Here is a 21,032-nt window from a genome sequence, read left to right on the forward strand (position 1 = left end):
TAGCAAGTTGTCCTGTGACAATCACGAGGGGGAGAGGGAATCCTCTTAGTTACTGCTGGCAAGATTCTTGTTAGAGTCCTCCTTGTTCAGCTGATTCTTCATCTGGAAGATGGTCATCTACCTGAATGCTAATGTGGCTTCCATATCTCCCCAGCTGCTTGAGTCTGCCCCTCTGACATCACCGTCCATCTATTCTAGATACATATGCCTTGTATGTGCTTATTTATTTATGTGTTGTCTCTATTGACTACAAGCACCTTGAGAGCAGGGAAACCCTGAGCTTAGCATAGTGAGTGCCTGGCTCATAGTAGCATTGAATAAATCCTTGTTGACTATCTCTCTCAGCAGCCTTTTCCTAAGTTTTAGACAGCTAGGCAGCACAATGGCTGGAGTCAAGAAGACTCATCTTCCTGAGTTGTGTGACCTTGATCAAGGCACTTAATCCTGTTTGCCTCATCTGTAAAATGAGTTGGAGAAGGAAATGGCCAACCACTTCTAGGACCTTTGCCGAGAAAACCCCAAATAGGGCCATAAAGTGTTGGACGTGACTGAAAAATGTCTGAAAGAACAACAGGCTAAAATTGTTTAGAGAGCTGTGTGCTGAAAACCCAAGATAGTTTTCATTAAGAATTTTTTTCTAAGCTCAGGCCAAAATCTTCTTCATTGAAACTTCCCCTCAGTGTACCTACTTCTACCTTCTGGTTGGCCAAGCCCAATCCCTTTTCTATCAGAATTCTGCCTTTCAGATATCTATCCCATCCCCCCTGTGAATCTTCAGGCCAAATACTCCCAATTCCTTCAGCCAATGAAGCTAATAGGGGATGGCCCAGTTTCCTTGTTCAGCCTGGTCAAGGCTGGACAAGGTCAAGTCCATCCTCTGGACTTTGTCCAGCTCATCAATGTCTTTCCCAAACTTTGGCTGCCAGAACTGAACAAAACACTACTAAAGTGGAGATCTGATAAGAGCAGAGTATGGTGAGTCTGTTACCTCCTAGTGAGGGAGTGGAAAGCTGGCTTCAGTCTTGGGTTCAAGTTCTGCCTCTTGTGTTTTGCCCTTCAATGCTCCAGATAACTCCATGACTGGTGAAGAGCCCAGTACCCATTTGCCTCAGAAAACAGTTCTCTGAAACAATGAAATCATAGACCCGTCCCAAGCAAGGTTACACTTATTACTTTTTTTCTTAAACCTTCACCTTCCATCTTAGAATCAATTCTGTGTATTGGTTCCAAGGCTGAAGAGTGCTGAGGGGGTAGGCAATGGAATTAAATGACTAAGCTAGGAAATGTCTGAGGTCAAATTTGAATCCAGGGCTCAGGCTCCAGGCTTGGCTCTCTATCTACTGAACCACCCAGCTGCCCCCTCAGTATTTCTTTTGGGATCTAGGGGCTGCCGCATTGGGCTTGAGGGCCACTAAACCTCCCTGATCTTTTTTGGAATCTGCTGTCTAGCCGGTCCTCCCAGGTTGTGCTTGTGGGCAAATGGGTGTACAGAGGAAAGAGCGCTGGAGTTGCGGTCAGGAAGACCCAAGTTCAAATTCTGCCAGGAGCAGTGGGGAGGATCTGCCCCAGTTTCCTCATCTGAACCTCCCCTCTTTGCCTTAAAGATCTTGGAAGCGCGTACTCTCATGATTTTGCTTGCTAAGTGCATTTTTTAAGACACATAACATAGCGCTTTGGGCTTGGCAAAGCGTTTCGGCCCTGAATTTCGTCGGGGGAAACTGAGGTAGACAACAACAGCAACCAGAACTGAGAGGAGTCCGGAGGTGGGAGCGGCCGGGGCGGGATCCTCGCGAGGGTCGCGTGAGGGGGCCGGGGTGGAGCCTCGCCTGGGATCCAGCTGAGTAGAAACGGCGTCAGCGTGATCGGGGCCGCGCAGGCGCTGTGATGCCTACCGGGGAGGGGGCGGGGCCCGGTCCGCTGCGCGGACGCGGCCCTCAGGCGGAAGGGCGCGATGGCGCAGGCGCCGGGGCAGGGGGCGGGGCTGCGCAAGCGCCGTGGGGGGGGCGGTAGCGGCGGCGACGGTGGTGGCGGCGGCGGTGGCAGCGGCGGCGGCAGTGGTAGCATCGGCGAGGAAACGATGGTGCTGATTAAGGAATTGTGAGTGTGGAGCCGGCGGGAGCTGGGGGCCTGGGATGGGGCGGGGGAGGAGGTCCTTCCTCGGCGGGCGCGGGCCTCGGCACGAGGTCCCCCGCAGGGTAACGGAGCCGGGGCAGGCCCGGCGGCTCCTCCTCCCGGGCGCCCCCTCCGCGAGAAGAGACCCAGGCCGACCGCTCCCGGCCCCGTGCTCCGCCGGCCCGCTCCCCTCCTCCCACTTGCGCACGCGCGTGTCCCCGCGCCGCGCCCGGTTCCAGCCTTTCCGTTGGGACCCGGTCCGGACGGGTCGGGGGCGGCTGAGCAGGGGCGGCCTCGGCCTCGGCCTCCCGAGAGCCCCTCGAAGGGAAGGAAAAGGAGGGAAAGTAGGGGCGGGCCGGCCTTGCGGTGGGTCTTTGCTCTGGCCGCTAACCCCCTACCTCCCTTTCCCCCCCAGAGCTCAGGGCTTCTTGGTGCTGGGGGCTGCCGCGACCCTTGTTCTCCTCTGAGACCTTCAGTATGGGGTTGAGGATGTCAGAGGGGCACCCGCAACCCTCTCCCTCCCTGGTGGAAGAAAGGCTTCTTAGGAGGGGCCAGGAGGGCTATTGGCCCCGAGGGGAAGGAGGGGAAATGGGGGTTTCCTTTCTGCTCCGGAGAGCTGAGACCAAAGGTGTACTGCTAGGAGGGAGCCACCCAGGCCCGCCCCTTTGTTACAGAGGAAGAAACTGAGGCATAAAAGGCAGAAGCTTGGACACGTGGCAAGGTTCAAAGCCAGTATTTGAATTCGGGTCCTTTGACTTCCAATGCACTGCCTTTTCTGCCTTCCGTGATGTTTATAGGCCATAGGGAGCCACCAAAGGTTTTTGAAGAGTGACATGGCAGGACATTGAGAAGTTGATACAGAAATATAACAAAATCCTTCTACCCTTTCAGCAGAGTGAACTGGGAAGGGTGCTTAAAGAAGACTCAGCTTCTAGTTGAATACCTGCTTACCTAGCTCTGTGACTATGATCACTTCCTCTGAGAAGGGGTTAACAAGTTAAAAAGTGGGGGCCTCAATTTCCTCATCTGCAAAATGGGCTGACCACCTACTCCGATGTTTTGAGGAAAGTGTTTATAAGCTTTAAAGGGTCATAGATTCTTCTTCAAATACATCTTGAAACCTCTTGTCACATGTTGTAGCTCTAGAGGACTTTAGAAACCATCTAAATCCCCTTATCCCAGGTGAGGAAACTGAAATCCAAAGTATTGACAGAAAATCTGTAGCTGAGCCCGGACTCTTTAAGTGAGCTTTGAGGTCTCTTAGAGCTCCCCAGCTATCTTCTCACCAGCATCCTGCAGTTGTATTCTTTCTATTAAATACTAGTTTTAACTGCTATCCTCTGCCTGTAATTTACATTCTTCATAGAACTTGAGACAGGTCATAAACTATCTCTCTCACTTGACATAGACCATACTTCAATACAATTTCCCAATCATAAAAACCAATTATATAAGTAAACCAAACTTTCCTGTGAAATATGATTTGGTTGGGGATGGCCATTTCCAGAATTTATTTAATCTTTTTGTATAACTGAATATCCTTTTTTTTTCTTCACTCTAGAATGAAATGGTGGAAAATGCAGTTAAAATGTGCGAAATGTGCGATGATATATTTAAAATGCTGAAGTCTTGTTAGCTTTTAAAACTCTTTAAACTTTAAATTTATGTTTTTTGATCAAGAAATTCCCACTATTTGTCACTGGAACTTTTTCATTTTTTGCTCCATCATTTCTGTGGAGTAAGTAAATAAATGAATCAGTGGTATTAGAGGTAGAAAAGTGAGATTTATGTTTATTAAACCCCTATTATGTGTGGAAGATATGAAGAAAGGCAAAAACGGTCCCTGCTTTCACAGAGGGACTGATTCTAATGGGGGGAGGCAGCATATAAGCAACTACAAACTGTAGAGAGGATGAATTGGGGGAAATCAACTGAAGGAAAGGGCTAGAATCTTAATTGGGGTGGGGCTGGGTGGTTCAGTAGATAAAAAGCTGCGCCTGGAGATAGGACATCCTGGATTCAAGTGTGGCCTCAGATACTTTCTAGCTGTGTGACTCAGTATAAATCACTGAACTCCAATTGCCTGACCCCTACCACTTTTCTGCCTTGGAAGTGATCCTTAGTGTTGATTCCAAGACAGAAGGTAAGAGGTTTTTTTTGTTTTTGTTTTTGTTTTTTAAAGGACTAAGAAAGGCTTCTTGTAGAAGGTGAGATTTTAACTGAGACTTGAAGGAAGTCACCAGAAGGGGAAGATGAGGAAGGAGAGCATTCTAGGAATGGGGGACGGCCAGTGCAAAAGCTAGGTGTCTGGAGATAGAATGTGTCTTGTTTGTGGCACTGCCAGGAGGCTGGTATCATTGGATGGAAGTGTATTCATTTATTTAAACCCTTACCTTCTGTCTTGGAATCAATACTGCGTATTAGTTCCAAGGCAGAAGAGTGGTAAGGGCTAGGCAATGGGGGTTATGTGACCTGCCCAGGGTCTGAGCTGCCCCCTGAAGTGTATTTAGAGGAGTGTAAAATGTAAGAAGACTATAAAGGTGGGGGGGGGGGGTAGATTTAGAAGGCCAAAGGGAATTTATGTTTGATACTAGAAGTGACAGAAACCATGGACGTTTATTGAGAAAATTAGTGACATGGTCAGGCCTTAGATGTGGGAAGACTACTTCAGCTGTCAAGGAGGGGATAGACGAGGCTGACAGAACCCCGAGCGGGCTTTTGCATAAGTCCTGTTCTGTCTTGTAGTGTTCTCTCCCATCTTTTTGCTCAAATTCTATTTATCCAGAGGGACCCAAGTCAAATGCCACTTTCTCCAGGAAGTCTTCCTTGATCTAAGTTGTAAGGAATCTTCTTTCTCCGAAGTCTTTGAACTTTGGACTTTGTATTTGTCTAAGGGCCTCTCACTTCTGTGTGTTCTTATGTACCTGTCTTAGTTTGTAGTGTGGGAACTCCATGGGAGTAAAGGCTTTTATCTTCACATTTCCCTCGGCCCAGGGCAAAGTGCCTTGCATGTAGTAGGGGCTCAGGTATTTGTATGAAGGAAGAAAATATTTAGGATAGAAACTAGAAGGTGGGTTTTTGGGACACTGTAAATTCCAATTCTTTTCATCCTCTGTGGAAGTGATGCTAGGTTCTACTAGTGACCAGTCAGCTTTGGCAGGTTCTCAGAAGCTGAAATGACTGGGAGCACTGGCCTGGCTGTGGGTTCTTTGTCTTATCTCATCAGTAAGCCTCCATGAGTTTGGAGAAACTCAACTCTAGAAGGATGATCATTGGTATGGGACCTTTGTTTGTCCTAAGAGACAAAAGAGGCTGCCTTCTAAAGCTTAGAGGACCAACCTCTGATGGGCTATAGTGATCATTGCTTTGGAAGTAAAAGATTTGTTGAATTGTTCAGGAGGTGGAAGGATTCTTGAGATCTCTGGAAAGATCCCAGATATACTTTAAAGCAATTGGGTTTTCCAAAGAAATAAAAGTGAACAGGTTTGCACGAGTCTGAAAAATGTTTTTGGATAATAATGGGAGATAAAATGGATGTTCTTTTTCACTAATGAATTGGGATTTATTTTTAAAAACTTTCCAAAATACATTGAAGACTCATTTCTTTATTAGTCACTAACTTTACAAAACCAACATTTCTGGGAAAACCAATATTACATAAAAAGGATTTCATAGTATCTTTCTTCCAATGAATTTCTTGGCAATCTCCTCAATAGTCTGTGTTTGTCATACCTAGGAAAGTTTCTTGTGAAATCAGATTAGATTGGTTATTGAATTGCTAGGATCTAGAGAATTTTTGGCTGATTGAAGTTTTAGCATATCTTGGCAGTAAACATTTATTAAGCAATAAATGGGAATTCCCAACTCTTTTTGGAATTGAACTGCTTCCAATTTGATTCCATTACCTACAAAATTGTTATATAGCATTTGAAAGGATAATGAAGCTCTTTTGGATTTGAGAATTTTTGACACTACTTGATTTACTTGGGGATCTCTACTGTCTAATACTACTACCTAATCCCCTACCAACTGGTCTGTGTTGGACACAGAAAAGTTGCCTCTGCTGAGGCTTTATTGTGTCTTTGGTGAATTCACTTAGGAACTGGTAGACAAGTAATGGAATATTCTGATCCAATTGGATCAAAGCCAGCACCTAGACTACATTCTTCACGTATGTTTTCTCCTCCAATTAAGGTTCTGTTTTGCATTTTAAAATGTTGGTAGGAAATAGTCTGGGATGTATTGAGTAAAGGTTCAGGTCAAGGATTTTGTGGTGAATTATGTGAATCCACTGACAAAAACAAAAACTGACTGTCCCTGCCTGGGACAGTATAGAATGATGAGAGAAGATGGATAAGATACTACCTGGCCCTCGCTCAGAGAGGCAGCATTAATGTGAGAGAAAAGATGAAGAGGTGGCACATTGGGTAGAAGAAATAGCAGCTATCTGCCCCAAGCTGGACAGCAGTATTCTAGGATATTGGAAGCTGATAATTGAAAGTTTGGGGGCAGCAAAGTGGCTCAGGAAAGCCAAGCCTGCAGTCAGGAGGTCCTTTGTTCCAATCAGATTTCATATACTTCTGAGCTATGTGAACTTGGGCAAGTCATTTAACTCTCATTGTCCATTTCTTGCCCTTCTGTCCTGGAGTTGCTACTAGGACAGAAAGTAAGGATTAAAAAAGAAAGAGAAAGAGATATTTACCAGCAGACTGGATGCTGGTGATCACTGACTTTTGCATTAAAGTGTGCCCTTCTTGTGGGCAGGACCTATTTTTGTCCTTTCTTGGTGTCTTCCAGATTACTGAATGCTTGTTAATTGAGTGCCCCTCGATGGCTACTCTAGGAGTTGTGTGTTGGGTGAAGTGGCAAAAAGGCAGTCTTAGGCTTGACATAAAGAGTATCTTTTAGAGCTCCCTGAAAGCCTTCCACAGTCTGGCTGAAGCCATAATCCCTGACTACTTTGTAGCCAATCTGGTTCCATCTTCCATCTTTCTTGGTTTGTACTGGCTGCGCTCTCACTATGAATGCTCTACCTCCCTACTCCTCTCTGATCACAAAGCATTTATGAAATGTCTGATAGTGCTGGACCCTGGTGATACTAAGTGAGTATGTAACTAGACAGGTGTGTGCAAACCCAGAAAATAGGTAAAAGCCTCCTGGGATGGGGTTAAGGCAGGAATGTACTCATGGTGATGTTGGTGCTGGTGCTGAGTCTTGAAAGAAGCTTACAATTCAGAGATGGCATTGAGGGGGTGTGTTACAGATGTGTGTGTGTGTGTGTGAAAGAGAGAGACAGACAGACTTATGTGTAAGAAGACTAGAAAAGTAGAGTGGTAGGGCACACATTCTCTAAATGAATGATTAGCATATAAGGGCTTATTATCTGCCAAATTGCGACAGTCATGGTGCTGAATACTACTAGTGCAAGCTGGACAGTCCCTGCCCTACAGGAGTTTGCATAATAGACTACCCTTGTATGAGCTATGAGAGGAAGAGAGTTTAGGTCTGATGGAGACTGGGAATAGAATAATTGGGCCCTCCATTAGCACCCCTTATGCCCCCTGGCCTGGTAGTTGTGATTTGTTTGCCTTGGGTGAGGAGGCTAGCTGGGGTGAAAATAAGAGCCCAGTCCCTGGGAGTGATACCTGGTGTCTTAACTCCTTCCAGGCACGGCCATTGGAAGGTGGAGGATTGAGGCTTCCTAGGAGTGCCTGAGGAGTGGGGGCACTTTGGAGTGGATGGAGATCTGCCCCAGCTAGGTGGGGAAACACCTTGGAGCCAGTCTCCTCCAGCCTCCTCCCACGTAGAGGGAGGCAGCCCCATAGACACTGAGTTCTCTTACTATCTGGGAGAGTTTTCTATTTGATGGTAGGGGGAATGAGGACCCAGGAGTTAGGTGGGTGCAGGGACTTGTAAAATGATCAGACCTGGGCTTCAGGAAAATCATTTTGGTGGCTCCTGGAGGATGAATGGGACAGAATAGAGATTGGAGGCAAAGAGACCATTGAGTCTGTCGAGTCCTCCAAACTAGAGGTTCAGAGGGCTGACTTGGGATAGGGGATTGTGAGTGGAGAGAAGAGGACATACTCAGCAGCTGATTGGCTGTGTGGGGTGGGTGAATGAGGAGGCAGCTGGGGTACCAGCTTCCAAACCTGAGGAGCTAGGAGAATTGTGGTGGGGACATTTAGAAGCCAAATAGGTTTGAGGGGAGAAATGAATCCTGGTTCAGCTCAAGTCTTGCCTTTTCCTACTAGAGGCCTTTCCTGATAACCCTAGTTAATCTCCAGCCCTTTGTATTTCTTTTTGTATACATGTAGTTTTCCTCAGGATGGTTTCCCCCAGTAGTAGAAGGTGAACTCCTGCAGAGCTGGGACTCTTAGACATCCTCTTGCGCTGTCTAGCATATAGCAGGCACTTAATATGCCTGCTCAGTTGAATTGTGAAACTGTCCCCCTCTTTGGATGCCTTCAAAAAGGAGTGGGATGACCTCCTGCCTGGCCCATGGGGGTAGAGAGGATTCTTTTGCTATCATGGTTGGATCTTTTTGTCCACCACTGGGCTCCCTTCCAGCTCCAGGCTTTATTGATTTTGAAGTTCATGTTGAGTAGCAAGTTCTTCATGAAGAGATTCCTGGAAGAGATAAGGGCAAAATCAGATCAGAGACTAAGTGAAGGGAAATCTGGAGTAGAAGAATGTATTTTTACAGAAAAAGACAAAGGTGTGGGTGTTCTGGCCAGCTACTATCAGGTAGAGTATTATTAAATTTTCAATGTGAGCATTTGTTCATCAGAAACCAGCAAATGCTATAACTCTGGCTTGACTTGTTGATTGTGTAGTCTTAGGAAAGTCATGAAGAAAACATTAGTAATACAGATTAAACTTCAGAGTGCATTGCGCTTACCTTTTTTTTTCCTGGAGAGCCAGCATAGCTCTAGCTAGAAGCATCCCAAGACATCCCACTGCTTGTGGAGGTAGTGGTTTTCCTTCCTTGGTGGTCTTCAGGATGACGTCCGAGGTTCTTTGCAGCTCTGAAATGTAAATAAATAATGGAAAAACATATGGAGATATCAACTGGAGGGTATGTATTGGTGATTAAGCAGGAGACATTGAAGAGAAATGAGATAAGAAAGCTAGGACAAGGCTTTGGAAGCTCTCTCTGGAAGCCTGCTATTTGGGCCTTAGCATCCTTGGTGCCCATCCCACTGCAGGCATGAAGTCAGTGCTTGTCGAATTGAGTGAGGGCCCAGGGATTGAGAAGCAAAAAGGGAGCTTTTGATCAAATGCTGTTGTTGAGTATATTGGAGGCTGTGGCTAATGGTTTTCCCCCCTTTTGCCTCCAGCCAGTGTTAGGGGTAAAACGACTATCAAATGGAAGCTTCTTGAGGGAATGGATGGTTTTTACTTTTTTTCTGTGTCAACAATGCTTAAGCCTGTATCTGGTCTAAAATATGTGTTTATTAAATGCTTGTTGGGGTATCATAATGCATTCTTTTGGCATATTCACTAGTCGATACATTTTGGACCAGGTTAAAGACAGAACAACCTTCCTGAGTTGTACTTTATTATAGCAAGGCTCTGTAGAAAACTTCTCCTGGGAGGAAATGTTTTCTTTCTCAGACTAAAGAATTTTCCTCAATTTCTTTCAGTTTAAAATTGAAGAAAAAATGGGTGAATGAGGAAGTCCCAGTTTCCTGGAACAACCTTTAGACTCGGTTGTATTTTGTTAGAAGTACTATGAAGCGGAGGTGGGGTGGGGGGGTGGGGTAGCTAGGTGGCTTAGTGGATAGAAAGCCAGGCTTCAAGATAGGAGGACCTGGATTCAGATTTGACTCCAGATACTTCCTAGATATGTTGGCCTGGGCAAGTCACTTAATCACAATTGCTTAGCCCTGTCCTCCCTTCTGCCTCTGGACCCATACTTTAGCATTGATCCTAAGGCAGAAGGTAAGTGTTTGCAAAAAAAAAATAAAAAAGAAGAAATATCTTGGAAATAATTTGTCTGAAGCATGGATGGGATGGGAGACCTTGTGTGCCACACATTTTTTCCCACTTATTTTTAAAATGCCGTGTGTCTTAGTACAAGTTGTTATGGCGATGACAAGGCATATGTGCAGATAGCACACTGTTGGGTGCCTTCCTCAGTTCTTTGTTCCCCCAAGAAAGTTAACAAAATCCTAAGGATGAATGTTCTGGTTGCTTCCTGTTTAAGGTTAATTCAGACAAAGATTTATGAATCATAGTTGTGTTTCCTGAACCAAGAGAAAACATTCTGGATTTGGAACCACAGGACTTGTGTTTGAATTCTGGCTCTTCTGTACCTACTATGTCTTTAAAATGAGGGAGTCAGGGGGCAGCTGGGTAGCTCAGTGGATTGAGAGTCAGGCCTAGAGATGGGAGGCCCTAGGTTCCAATCTGGCTTCAGACACTTTCCAGCTGTGTGACCCTGGGCAAGTCACTTGACCCCCATTGCCTAGCCCTGACCACTCTTCTGCGTTGGAGCCAATACACAGTATTGACTCCAAGACGGAAGGTAAGGGTTTATTTAAAAAAAAAGGGGAATCAAATTAGATGATCTCCAAGTTTCTTTCAAGTTAAGTCCTACAAAGTTATCCAAAAGGGTGGAGAACTCTATGGAGACCCTCAGATAATTTATAGCGTTTGCTTTTCTTCCTCACAATTTTATTAAGTATACATTAAGGAAAATCCCATTACAGTCTCTAGGGATCTGTGACGTAAAATTAATTTTCACTGTGATATGGTTATAATATATATTTTCTTCTTTTTTTTAGCCGTGTGGTTTTACCATGTTCAGTTCAAGAGGTAAGTCTTGCTTGCTTCTGGTTTATCTAATGATGCTGTGTTTAAGTTTAGATATTATAGTGATATATTGTAACTCTTAGTCTAAATTCATACTTTTTCTGATATTTATTGATGTCTCCAGCTGTTAGAATGTGAATCCCGGAAATATCCCAGAATAATGTACATGTCTATAGTTCAGACCGTTAGCCTCCTAATTGGTTGGCTTGCCTCAAGTCTTTCTTTCCTCTTTAAGCCATCTTTTCCTTACTTTCAAAAATAACTTTCCTTATATAGATTGTCACATTATTCTCCTCTCAAAACCTTTCAGTAGCTCCCTATTAACTCTAGGAGGAAAGGCAAACCTTAGGAAAAAGCAGTATCATCTAATGGGAAGAGTCTGGAGAATTATTTAGGACATATTTAATAAATGCATGTTGATTGTTTGGTTTGAATCCTGATATTTCATAGCTGTGGGACCTCAGACAAATCACTTGACTTTGTGTTCCAATTTCCTCATTTGTCAAGTGGGTATAATACTTGTAGTATTTACTGACAGGGAAGTTGTAAGGAGCAGATGAGAGTGTGAGTGAAGCTCTTTGCAAATCTTTGAAGTCTTCTTAAGGGCCTCTACAATCTGGTTGCCACCCAGCTTTCCAGCCTTCACACAGTCTGCCTTCTATCCAAAGCAGAATATTACCAGCTAAATCCTAACTAAACATGCTCTCTCTCAATTTCCTCCATTCTCATCTACTCTCTCTGTCTGAAGTGTGTTCCTTTAGCATCATCTCAGAATCTCTTTCAGGAGTCAACCCAGGTGGCATCTAACCGATTGGTTCCCTTCCATTGCTAGTGTTCTCTTCTTCATGTCACCTTTTATTTCTGTATCTCATTCAATAAATAAACAATCAATTAACAGTTATTAAGTACCTACTATGCCAGGCAGTATGCCAAGCCCTGGGGATATACAAAGAAGCAAAAGACAGTCTCCAATCAATACAGCCCTCAAGGAGCTACTATCTAATAGGAAAGCCAACGTGCAAACATATACAAAGCAAACTTTATATAGGATAAAAGGAAATAATTCAGAGGCAGGGCATAGGACTTATGGCGATTGGGAGAGGCTTCTTGTAGAAAGAGGGATTTTAACTGGAACTTAAAGAAAGCTGAGGAGGTCAGTAATTGGAATGGAGGAGGAAGAGCATTATAGGTTTGGGAGATAGTCAAGAGATGGAGTATCTTGTTTGTGGAACGCTTAAGGAGGCCAGTGTCATTGGATTGAAGGTTATATGTCTGGAGTAATGTATAAGAAGATGGGAAAGGTAAGAGGGGGCAAGGTTATAAAGAGCTTTGAATGCCAAGTAGAAATTTGCATTTATTCCATGAGGCAGAGACCATTGAAGTTTTATTAAGTAAAGGGAGAGAAAGAGAAGTGTCATGGTCAGATCCTCATTTTAGGAAATGGCTGAATGGAAATGAATTAGAGTAGAGAGAGGCTTTCAGGTAGGCAAACCCACCAGCAGCTATTACAGTAGACCAGGTATGAGGAGCTGAGAGCCTGTACCAGGATTTGGCCGAGAAGGGTGAGAGATAGTCAGGAGTCCAGAATGTCTCCCAGGTTGTGAGCCTGGGGCCTAGAGGGAGTTTGGAAGCAGGGGGAGTGTAGGGGAAGATAAAGGGTTCTGTTTGAGATGTTTACTGGATGTCTAGTTGGAGATGTCTGAGAGGCAGATGGAGATGTGAAATTGGAGGTTAGCAGAGAAGTTGCGAAGGGTAGATGCATTTGAGAATCAGCATAGAGGCAGCAATTAAATCCATGGGATCAAGAAGAGGACCCAGGATAGAACTCTGGGGAAGACCTACATGATTTGGAGGAGGATCCAGCAAAGGAGACAAAGAAGGAGCAGTCAGAGAGGTAGGAGAACCAGGTGATAGAGGAGTCCTGGAAACCTAAGAGAGAAGAGAATATCAAGGTAGAGAGAGTGATCAGTGTCATAGGCAGCAGAGCAGTCAAGGAGGATTAGGATTGAGTAAGACAATTGGATTTAGCAATTAAGAGATCATTAGTAACTTTGGAGAGAGCAGTTTTGGTGGAATGATGTGGTCAGAAGGCAAATTATAAGGAGTTAAGAGAGTGAGAGGAAACAAAGTGGAGGCACCTTTTTGAGGAGTTTAGCTATAAAGGGCAGAAGAGATACAGGACAGTAGTTGTCAGGAACAGAAGGATTAAAGGAGGGATTTTTTGAGGATGAGAAAGACATGGGCATGTTTGTAGACAGTAGGGAAGAAGCCAATAGGCAAGGAGAGATTGAAAATAAGTGAAAGAGTGGGAATAACAAAGGGAGCAATCTGTTGGGAGGAGATGGATGGAACTGGAGTCACTTGAACAGGCAGAGGGTTTAAAAGAGTAAGGTGACTTCATCAAGTAGAAACAGGTAAAGGAGGCAAGAAGGGCAGAAAGAATCTAAGTGATAGAAGATGAGGAAAGTATATGTTGTATTCCTGTAGCAGAATATAAGATCCCTGAGGGCAGGGACTGTATCCTGTTTCTTGTAGCATTCTAAGTTAAGAGGCATGTCATAACAGACCCTTAATATTTGTTGATTGAATCCCTAAATCTTTTGAGTGCTTCTTCATAAAACATAGTTTCCATCAGTAATTCTCTGCTATGTAGATTATAGTTTGTACATTTCTCTTAAAATGTGTCACCAAGAGCAGAACCTGCTGCTTCAAGAGAGATCTTTTTGGATTGAGAGTTAGGCCCAGAGATGGGAAGTCCTGGGTTCAAATGTGGCCTCAGACACTTCCTAGCTGGGTGACCCTGGGCAAGTCACTCCCCCCCCCCCCCCCCAATACACACAATATTGTGTATTGGTTCTAAGACATAAGATAAGGGTTTAAAAAAGAGATTTTCTTTCTCTAGATAATGGTGAAATCTTTTGGTCTTTTTGGATCTCCTTGGTTGGCAGTCTCATGCTCACTGCAAGTAGACTCAGTAGAGGACTCTTGGCCTTCTCAAAAGCTCTGACTTCAATAGTCCAGTATGTGTAGATTGGCATCTGTGTGAGCATCCCTTCCAGTGACACAGATGACAGCCTGTCCAGGGTGACTCTTGGCCATGTCCTCCCATCCTCCCATCAGTTCAACCTAGGGACCTGTCTCTAGCATGCCACGTGTCTTTCTTGGATTCTCTTCATGTGGTGTAGGATGGAGTGGATCCTTCCCTTTTACTGTGAGGGTGATCTGTCTGTTTTCAGGCCATGCGCTTCCTTGCTCACACCCGTTTTGTACAATTTCTCATTGCTTATAATATGATAGCACCTGTCCAAACCTACCATACATCCCTTCATTGCTTTTTGGTTTTCAGCTTCAGGTCTTTGAAGACTCCAGCATTACCTGACTCCCGACTAGATCAGTGGAAGAATAGGTCTGTAGAAAGGATAGGCCTTTGTTTCCAGGAAATGGTCAGGGTCATTTAAAGCACTACATAGTTTTCCAGAGAGCCCAGCGTTTTCTTCCTTTCTGGCCTGGCCTCACTGTTTCTTTGCATGATCTGCACCAGGGCTCTATGAGTGGACCATCAGTTTCTCTGCTATAGTCTGGACAATAATAGTCTGCATTCTTTGATTCCTTGGTTTAGCCAGTCAGTTAACAAGCATTTATTAAGTACCTGGCGTGTCCTGATTGCTGGGAAGAGAAGCTAGGGAGGCCAGGAAACAGGGAGGGAGATGAGGGTCAGCCAGTGAAAATGCCTGCACTTGGGATGGAATGTCTCGTGTGAAGAGCAGTAAGGAAACCAGTGTCACCAGATCTCAAGAGTGTATGTAGGAGAATAAAGGAATAAAGACTGGCAGGATAGGACAGAGCCAAGATAGGATAGACTTTGAATGCCAAATAGAGGATTTTATATTTGGTTCTGGAGGTAAAAGGGAGCTTCCTCTGGAGTGTCTTGAGAAGGGGGGGGCACATGGTTAGAGTTAGGCCTTTGCTTTAGAATGATCCATTGACAGCTGCATGGAGAGGATGAACTGAGTGGAGAGAGACTTAAGCAGGAGACCACCCAGGCAGCTATTGCAGAAGGCCATTGCTCCTTCCTGTGTACAGTGAAGCCACACTCTTGACTGTGGATCTCATTTTGTTTCTCATTTTGAAGTTTGTTCAGACTAGTAGTTGATTTGACTACTCAGCTGTTTTCAGGAATAACTCCCACATCAGTAATGAGTCATTTCCTGCCTGTGAAAATGGGATCAGTTTTACCTTTTGTGTTGTTATTTGGTGCTCACTGTTACCTGCACCTCCAGCTTCTTTTCTTGAAGGAACTATTCACTGCATATGAGCATGAGGCTTCTGTGTAGTTGGCCTTTGAGGCTTACTTAGCTCAGGTACCACTTAGGGAGGCCTTACCTGGGACCCCCCAGATGTGAGTCATTTTCTCTGTACTATTCCAGAACTTGCTGAAATCAGCACATTTGCCACACAAACAGGAGTGTGTGGATGAGCTCACACTATCTTTAAGGCGTCCTTTTGGCTCACACAATCAGCTGGACTTGAGCACACTGACAGTGACGGAGGGAGAGACACCTTGGCGAGCATGCCTCCTTGCTTTATGCCTCACTTGGTATGAATGATCAGAGGACTGCTGTCTTTTTTGTTTCATGGTGTTTTATGTGATTTTGGCATATGGATGCCAAGATATAACTTGTTAGAGGAAAACCTTTAAGGTGACATTTTGCTTTGCCAAATCTTAAGCGTTTTATAGTCTTCAAGCAACAAAAGCTCAGTGGGATATTCTGTCTACTCGGTCTTTTTCAGTCACTTGTGTGTTGGTTATGTGATATTACTTGGGAAAGCCTTTTTGTTGTGGGTCATTTTTCAATGGAGTCCAACTCCCTATGATCTCATTTGAGCAAAGAAACTGAAGTGATTTTGCCATTCCTCCTCCAACTCATTTTATGGATGAGGAAACTGAGGCCAACAGGGTTAATGCTTGCTCAGGGTTACACAGCGTCTGAGGTCAGATTTGAACTCAGGAAAATGAGTCTTTCTGACTCCTCACCCAGTGCTTTGTACACTCCTGGCGCCCCCTTGTGACTCTGTAAAAGCTTACCTGCTCCCTTCCAGCACTGGTTGAAGGTGCTTCCCCTGAAAATTTTATCTAGGTAGGAAGGTAGTCATATGAGCCATCAGCTCTCAATATCCTCTTTGATCTTTTTGGCCTCATCCTGAGGCCTGAGATTATTTCCATGATCTTGGTACCTTCCCCTCTTATATACTCAGCCCTTCATCGCCTTCACAACTGTGCTGCCTGCCGCCTGATCTGCTTTCCTAGCTTTGTTTTCTTTGTAGAACATTTTCACTTCCTCTGAGAGCACATCTGGGACTCCCTTCCCTGCCTATGAAGGGGAAATGTTTGGTTTAAAACAGTTTATATGTAGATATTATCCTTTTTTTCCATCTCTTTTCCTACTTCCACATTCATCCTGATGTTCCTTAGGGTGCCAACTTATTTGTTTGCGTTTCCCATTGACTTTATCTAAATTTGTTGTTCTTTCCAGTACTTCTTATTCTTCCAAGGTTATAGTTCCCATAGTTTGCCATCCTTCTCTATGAAGTTTTAGAAGTGCATTTATGTATTTCCAAACCAGGTTATCTTTTGATGCCATATCTTTCCATTTGACAAAGAGTTGCAGGTGTTGGCAATTTCTTAGCTCTCTTGATCTCATCATTTGGGAAGAATTACAGTTACAACTTTTCAATGAATGTGTTACATTCTTTGTTATTCTCTTCTTCCTCTGTTTTCCTTCTTTCAGTATCAGAACTCTGTCCTGATGCCTCTTTGAGGAGTGGAGGGCATGCAGGGTTCTCAAAAGACCAGGCCAGTGGAATTAATAGCTCTAATAGGTTCTGCCATGCTGAATAAAGGCTTCTTGCATGACCTAGGCAGCAGGGATCAGTCTGTCCAAGCACATATAGAGGATTTTCATCTGTAGACTTGCCACTGAAGAATGATTTTTTTGGCAATATCAGTCTAGGAAATTAAGAAATATGTTAAAAGAGCTTTCAGTACTGTGTGACCCCTTCCTCTTCTGGAATGATGGAGGCAATGGATATCTATAAACTACAACTTAGCTGCTGATATTCTAAAAGTGAGAGCCTTATCCATATCAATCTGACATTCTCCTATAAATCAAGTCAGAAGAAACGCATGCATTCCAGCCAAAAGGAATGACTTAAGTGGCAGTTCCAGTGATTTCAGTGCAAAGGCGAGGGTTGAAGAGATAAGAGAATGATGAAACATGTTGGGTAAGGTGGTTCAGCAGCAAGAAATGCGAGGGCAAAAATACTTGTACATTGTACAGATGCCTCATATCTGCATCTTGAATGTTCCCCTTCCTTAAATGAAGGGTTTGTTGTCTCCTCCCTCCAATCATAATAGAAGATGGTGATGAGATATGAACAAGGCTGATTGGATCATGCAAAATGATAAGATTTCCCAGTGATGAGTTTAGTGGGGCCATGGTGAAGTCAGAGAAGTACCAACGGATTTGGAAATGAGATACTTGATATTTCTATCAACATAGAAATGATAATTATAGAGGAATAAGAGGCCCTGGAAACAGGGCTTTGGATTAAGATCCAGCAAAGGATATAGAGAAGGAGCAAAAGAGATCAGATAGGAGGAAATATAGGAGATGGTGGTATACTAGAAATCTAGAGATAAGGCATATTAAGGGAGAGGGTGATCAAGTGTCAGTGTTCAAAGAGGTAGGACAGAATCTGAATTGAGAAAAGCATTGGATTTGGCAGCTAGGTAATTGTTAGGAACTTTGGAGAGAAGCCTTTCTGTAGAGTAAGGTCAGAAGCCAGATCAAAAGGGGTTGAGAAGGGAGTGGGGCACCTATTTTATTTTATTTAAATTTTTCTTTTATTCTGTCAATTTCAAACATTATTACTTGGTTACAAAAATCATTTTCTATTCCTCTCTCCCTTCCCCCCCACCCCTTCCATAGCCAACGTGTAATTCCACTGGGTATTACATGTGTCCTTGATCAGAACCTATTTCCATGTTGTTGGTGTTTGCCCAGAGTCTACATCCCCAACCATGTCCCCTCAACCCATGTAGTCAAGCAGTTGTTTTTCTTCAGTGTTTCTACTCCCACAGTTTTTCCTCTGAATGTGGATAGTGTTCTTTCTCATAGATCCCTCCCAGTTGTTCAGGAACACTGCATTTGGGGCACCCATTTTAGATGACTTTTTGGAGCAATTTGGCTACTAAGGGCAGAAGAGAGGGTGATAGTTAGCAGGGATGGAAGAATCAAGTAAAGATTTTGAATTGCAAAAGAAAATAGACCAAAAAAAAAACCAGGAGAAGAAAAATTAAGAAGTGTGCTTCTGTCCACATTCAGACTCCTTCATTTCTTACTCTGGAGTTGATTAGCATTTTTAAATCATCATGAGTTATTATCTTATCTTATATTATATTATCTTATATTACCTTATATTATATTACTTTATATTACCTTTATCACTGGATTGCTGAGAAAGGTAACTCATTCATAGCTGATCATTATACAGTATTGTTATCATATATAGTGTTCTGATTCTGCTCATTTCACTGTGCATCAGTTCATTTAAGTTTTCTCAGGTTTTGCTTAAATCCTTCCCTTCTGTCTTAGAATCAATACTGTGTATTAGTTCCAAGACAGAAGAGTAGTAAGGGCTAGGCAATGGGGGTTAAGTGATTTGCTAGGAAGTGTCTGAGGCCAGATTTGAACCTGGGAGCTCTGGTCTCCAGGCCTGGCTCTCAATCCATTGAGCTACCCAGCTGCCCCCTCAGGTTTTTCTGAAACCATCCTACTCATTTTCTTAAAACGCAATAGTTTTCCATTACAAATATATTCTACAACTTGTTTGACCATTCCTCAATAGATGAGAAACCTCTCATTTTCTCATTCTTTACGACCACAGAAAGAACTGCTATAAATATTTTTGTATATATAGCTCCTCCTTTTTTAGGATCTCTTTGGGATATCGACCCAGCAGTGGTATATTTATATTAGGCTGCTTTGTCTTTATTTTTGACAAGACCTATGACTTCACCAGTGTGCACAATTCCCTGCAAAGCCACATTCAAATAAATGGTCTGCAATTTTCAAGTTTTGTTCTCTCAAGGCACTAAAGGGTTAAATCCCTGAGAGACACGGTTCCATCCAGAGCCAGATGGGGCAACGGCTAGACTTTGGATCCTGACTAATGCTGCTGCATCTCTCTTTACTATTTCACTCAATGTCTTTGTGACTGTCATTTCAGTTGTTCCTATGCAGAAATCTTATTCCTACTGCTTCCCTGACCAAGACCTATTTGCCTTCTAATTTCATTTTGGCTGCTAAACCCTAAGTATGCAATTTGTGAAGCGTACATTGAGAAAGACATAGGGATTTTGGCATTTGAAGTCTGACTACATTTGAGAGAGTAGCTATGAGTAGGAATTGTGTTTAATGTTTATTTTAGTGGACCCCTCCCCCTTTTCTCTTTGAGTTTGACACCACTGCCCTGTACCACTGAAATCACAGGCATTTGGGTTTTTGTGTACACAGACACACAGACACGCAGACACACACACACACACGCACACATGCACGCACACACACACATGCACACACACATGCCCATATAAATACATAAAAGATTTTGAGCATAGAAGATTTCTCTTTTGTATATATTTCAGGTGGAAATTCTCTTATTTTTTTGCAATTCCAGTATCAGGTTGGACAACTGTACTCTGTGGCCGAAGCCAGTAAAAATGAAACAGGAGGTGGAGAAGGCATTGAAGTCTTAACGAATGAACCTTATGAGAAGGATGGCGAGAAGGGGCAATTCACACACAAAATTTACCACTTAAAAAGGTAAGCAACAACCCGATTCTCATGGAGGAGCTGTCTTGAATACTGTTTTCCTTAGCTGACTCTTGGGCATGTGCAGGCATGTTGTGGCTCTTCTTCTTGGATGTTTTCATGGATTTCCTTAGTTGCGGACTGGTTTTTAGGCCTCAGCCTGCCTCACTTATCAGACAATTCCAATTGGTAAGTGTGGGTTTAGAACAGGAGGTGGCCAGGCACAGAACAAAGTTAAGGGCTCTGATACTGCAGGGGCTTTGGGGAATGTTACAAGACCTCCAGGAGGGTCTCTGGCACATTGAGCTGTGGATATTAGCCAGGTGATAGAATTGTTGTCAGACTTTGGAGGGGTCTATGAGACTTGACATTTTCCCCATATCTGGAGGGCCAGCCTATCCATTAGGCTCCCCCCCCCCCCCCCCCCCCCCGAAGAATTGCCTATCAGCACCTAGTACTACCTTTTACTTGGGGAATAATCATTTACTTCTAGAGCAACAAAAGTATGATGGGGAGACTGACCTTATAGAGCTCAATGGGCCCGATTTGCTCAGACTCTGGCCAATCTTATCAATATCTTCATTCTTAAGAACTTCAGAAGGCTCACATTTATGGACTTTTCCGACTGTAGGCCTATTAGTGAGAGGGGATGTGGATGGGCATGGCAGAGACACAACTGGAGCCAAATTTCCTGGCTTGCAGGCCTGTGCTCTTTCCACAAATATAACTTGTCTCCTCATGTAGTGAACATTCTTTTAAAAAAATGATGTTAGCTTACGTGGTGCTAAAAAAAAAGGTGGCTGTTTATAGTAGGAGTATGTTTAAAATAGAATTAGTGCTAAAGTTAGTCTCTTTTTTAATATTAGGAATGCTATACTTAGTTTTCTTATTACTTGTTTGGGGAATAGTTTAAGTACACAAATGAAAATCTGCTTCAGTTATGCACATTATCCCACAGGTAAATAATGGTTCTTTTGCAAATAGCCTTCACTTTGACTCTGGATGCTTTTGTTAGTCTAGAAAATACTTTTACCTTTTTATTATTTATGAATCATTTACTAAACATTTATTAAACTAATGCTAATTAAAAATAAAAAGCCCTTACTTTTCATCTTTGATTCAGTCCTATGTATTGGTTCCTAGGTAGATAAGTAGTTAGAGCTAGGCAATAGCTAGGAAGTAGGTGAATTTGAACCCAGCACTTCCTATCTCCAGGCCTGACACTCAAGT

General features: G+C 43.6%; 1 protein-coding gene across 1 annotated transcript in view; it reads left to right on the top strand.

Annotated features, from left to right (window-relative positions):
- Window positions 1-1,936: 1,936 nt before the first annotated feature.
- Window positions 1,937-21,032, top strand: part of PITPNB (phosphatidylinositol transfer protein beta) — an 82,521-nt gene continuing 63,425 nt past the window's right edge. Inside the window, exons 1-3 of the mRNA XM_001379939.5 lie at window positions 1,937-2,097; window positions 10,902-10,932; window positions 19,669-19,814. Of these exons, the coding sequence (XP_001379976.1) occupies window positions 1,952-2,097; window positions 10,902-10,932; window positions 19,669-19,814 (323 nt within the window). The 5' untranslated portion in view covers window positions 1,937-1,951. The remainder of the gene's footprint in view (window positions 2,098-10,901; window positions 10,933-19,668; window positions 19,815-21,032) is intronic.

This window comes from Monodelphis domestica, chromosome 3 (genome assembly GCF_027887165.1).
Source record: "Monodelphis domestica isolate mMonDom1 chromosome 3, mMonDom1.pri, whole genome shotgun sequence".
Lineage (NCBI taxonomy): Eukaryota > Metazoa > Chordata > Mammalia > Didelphimorphia > Didelphidae > Monodelphis > Monodelphis domestica.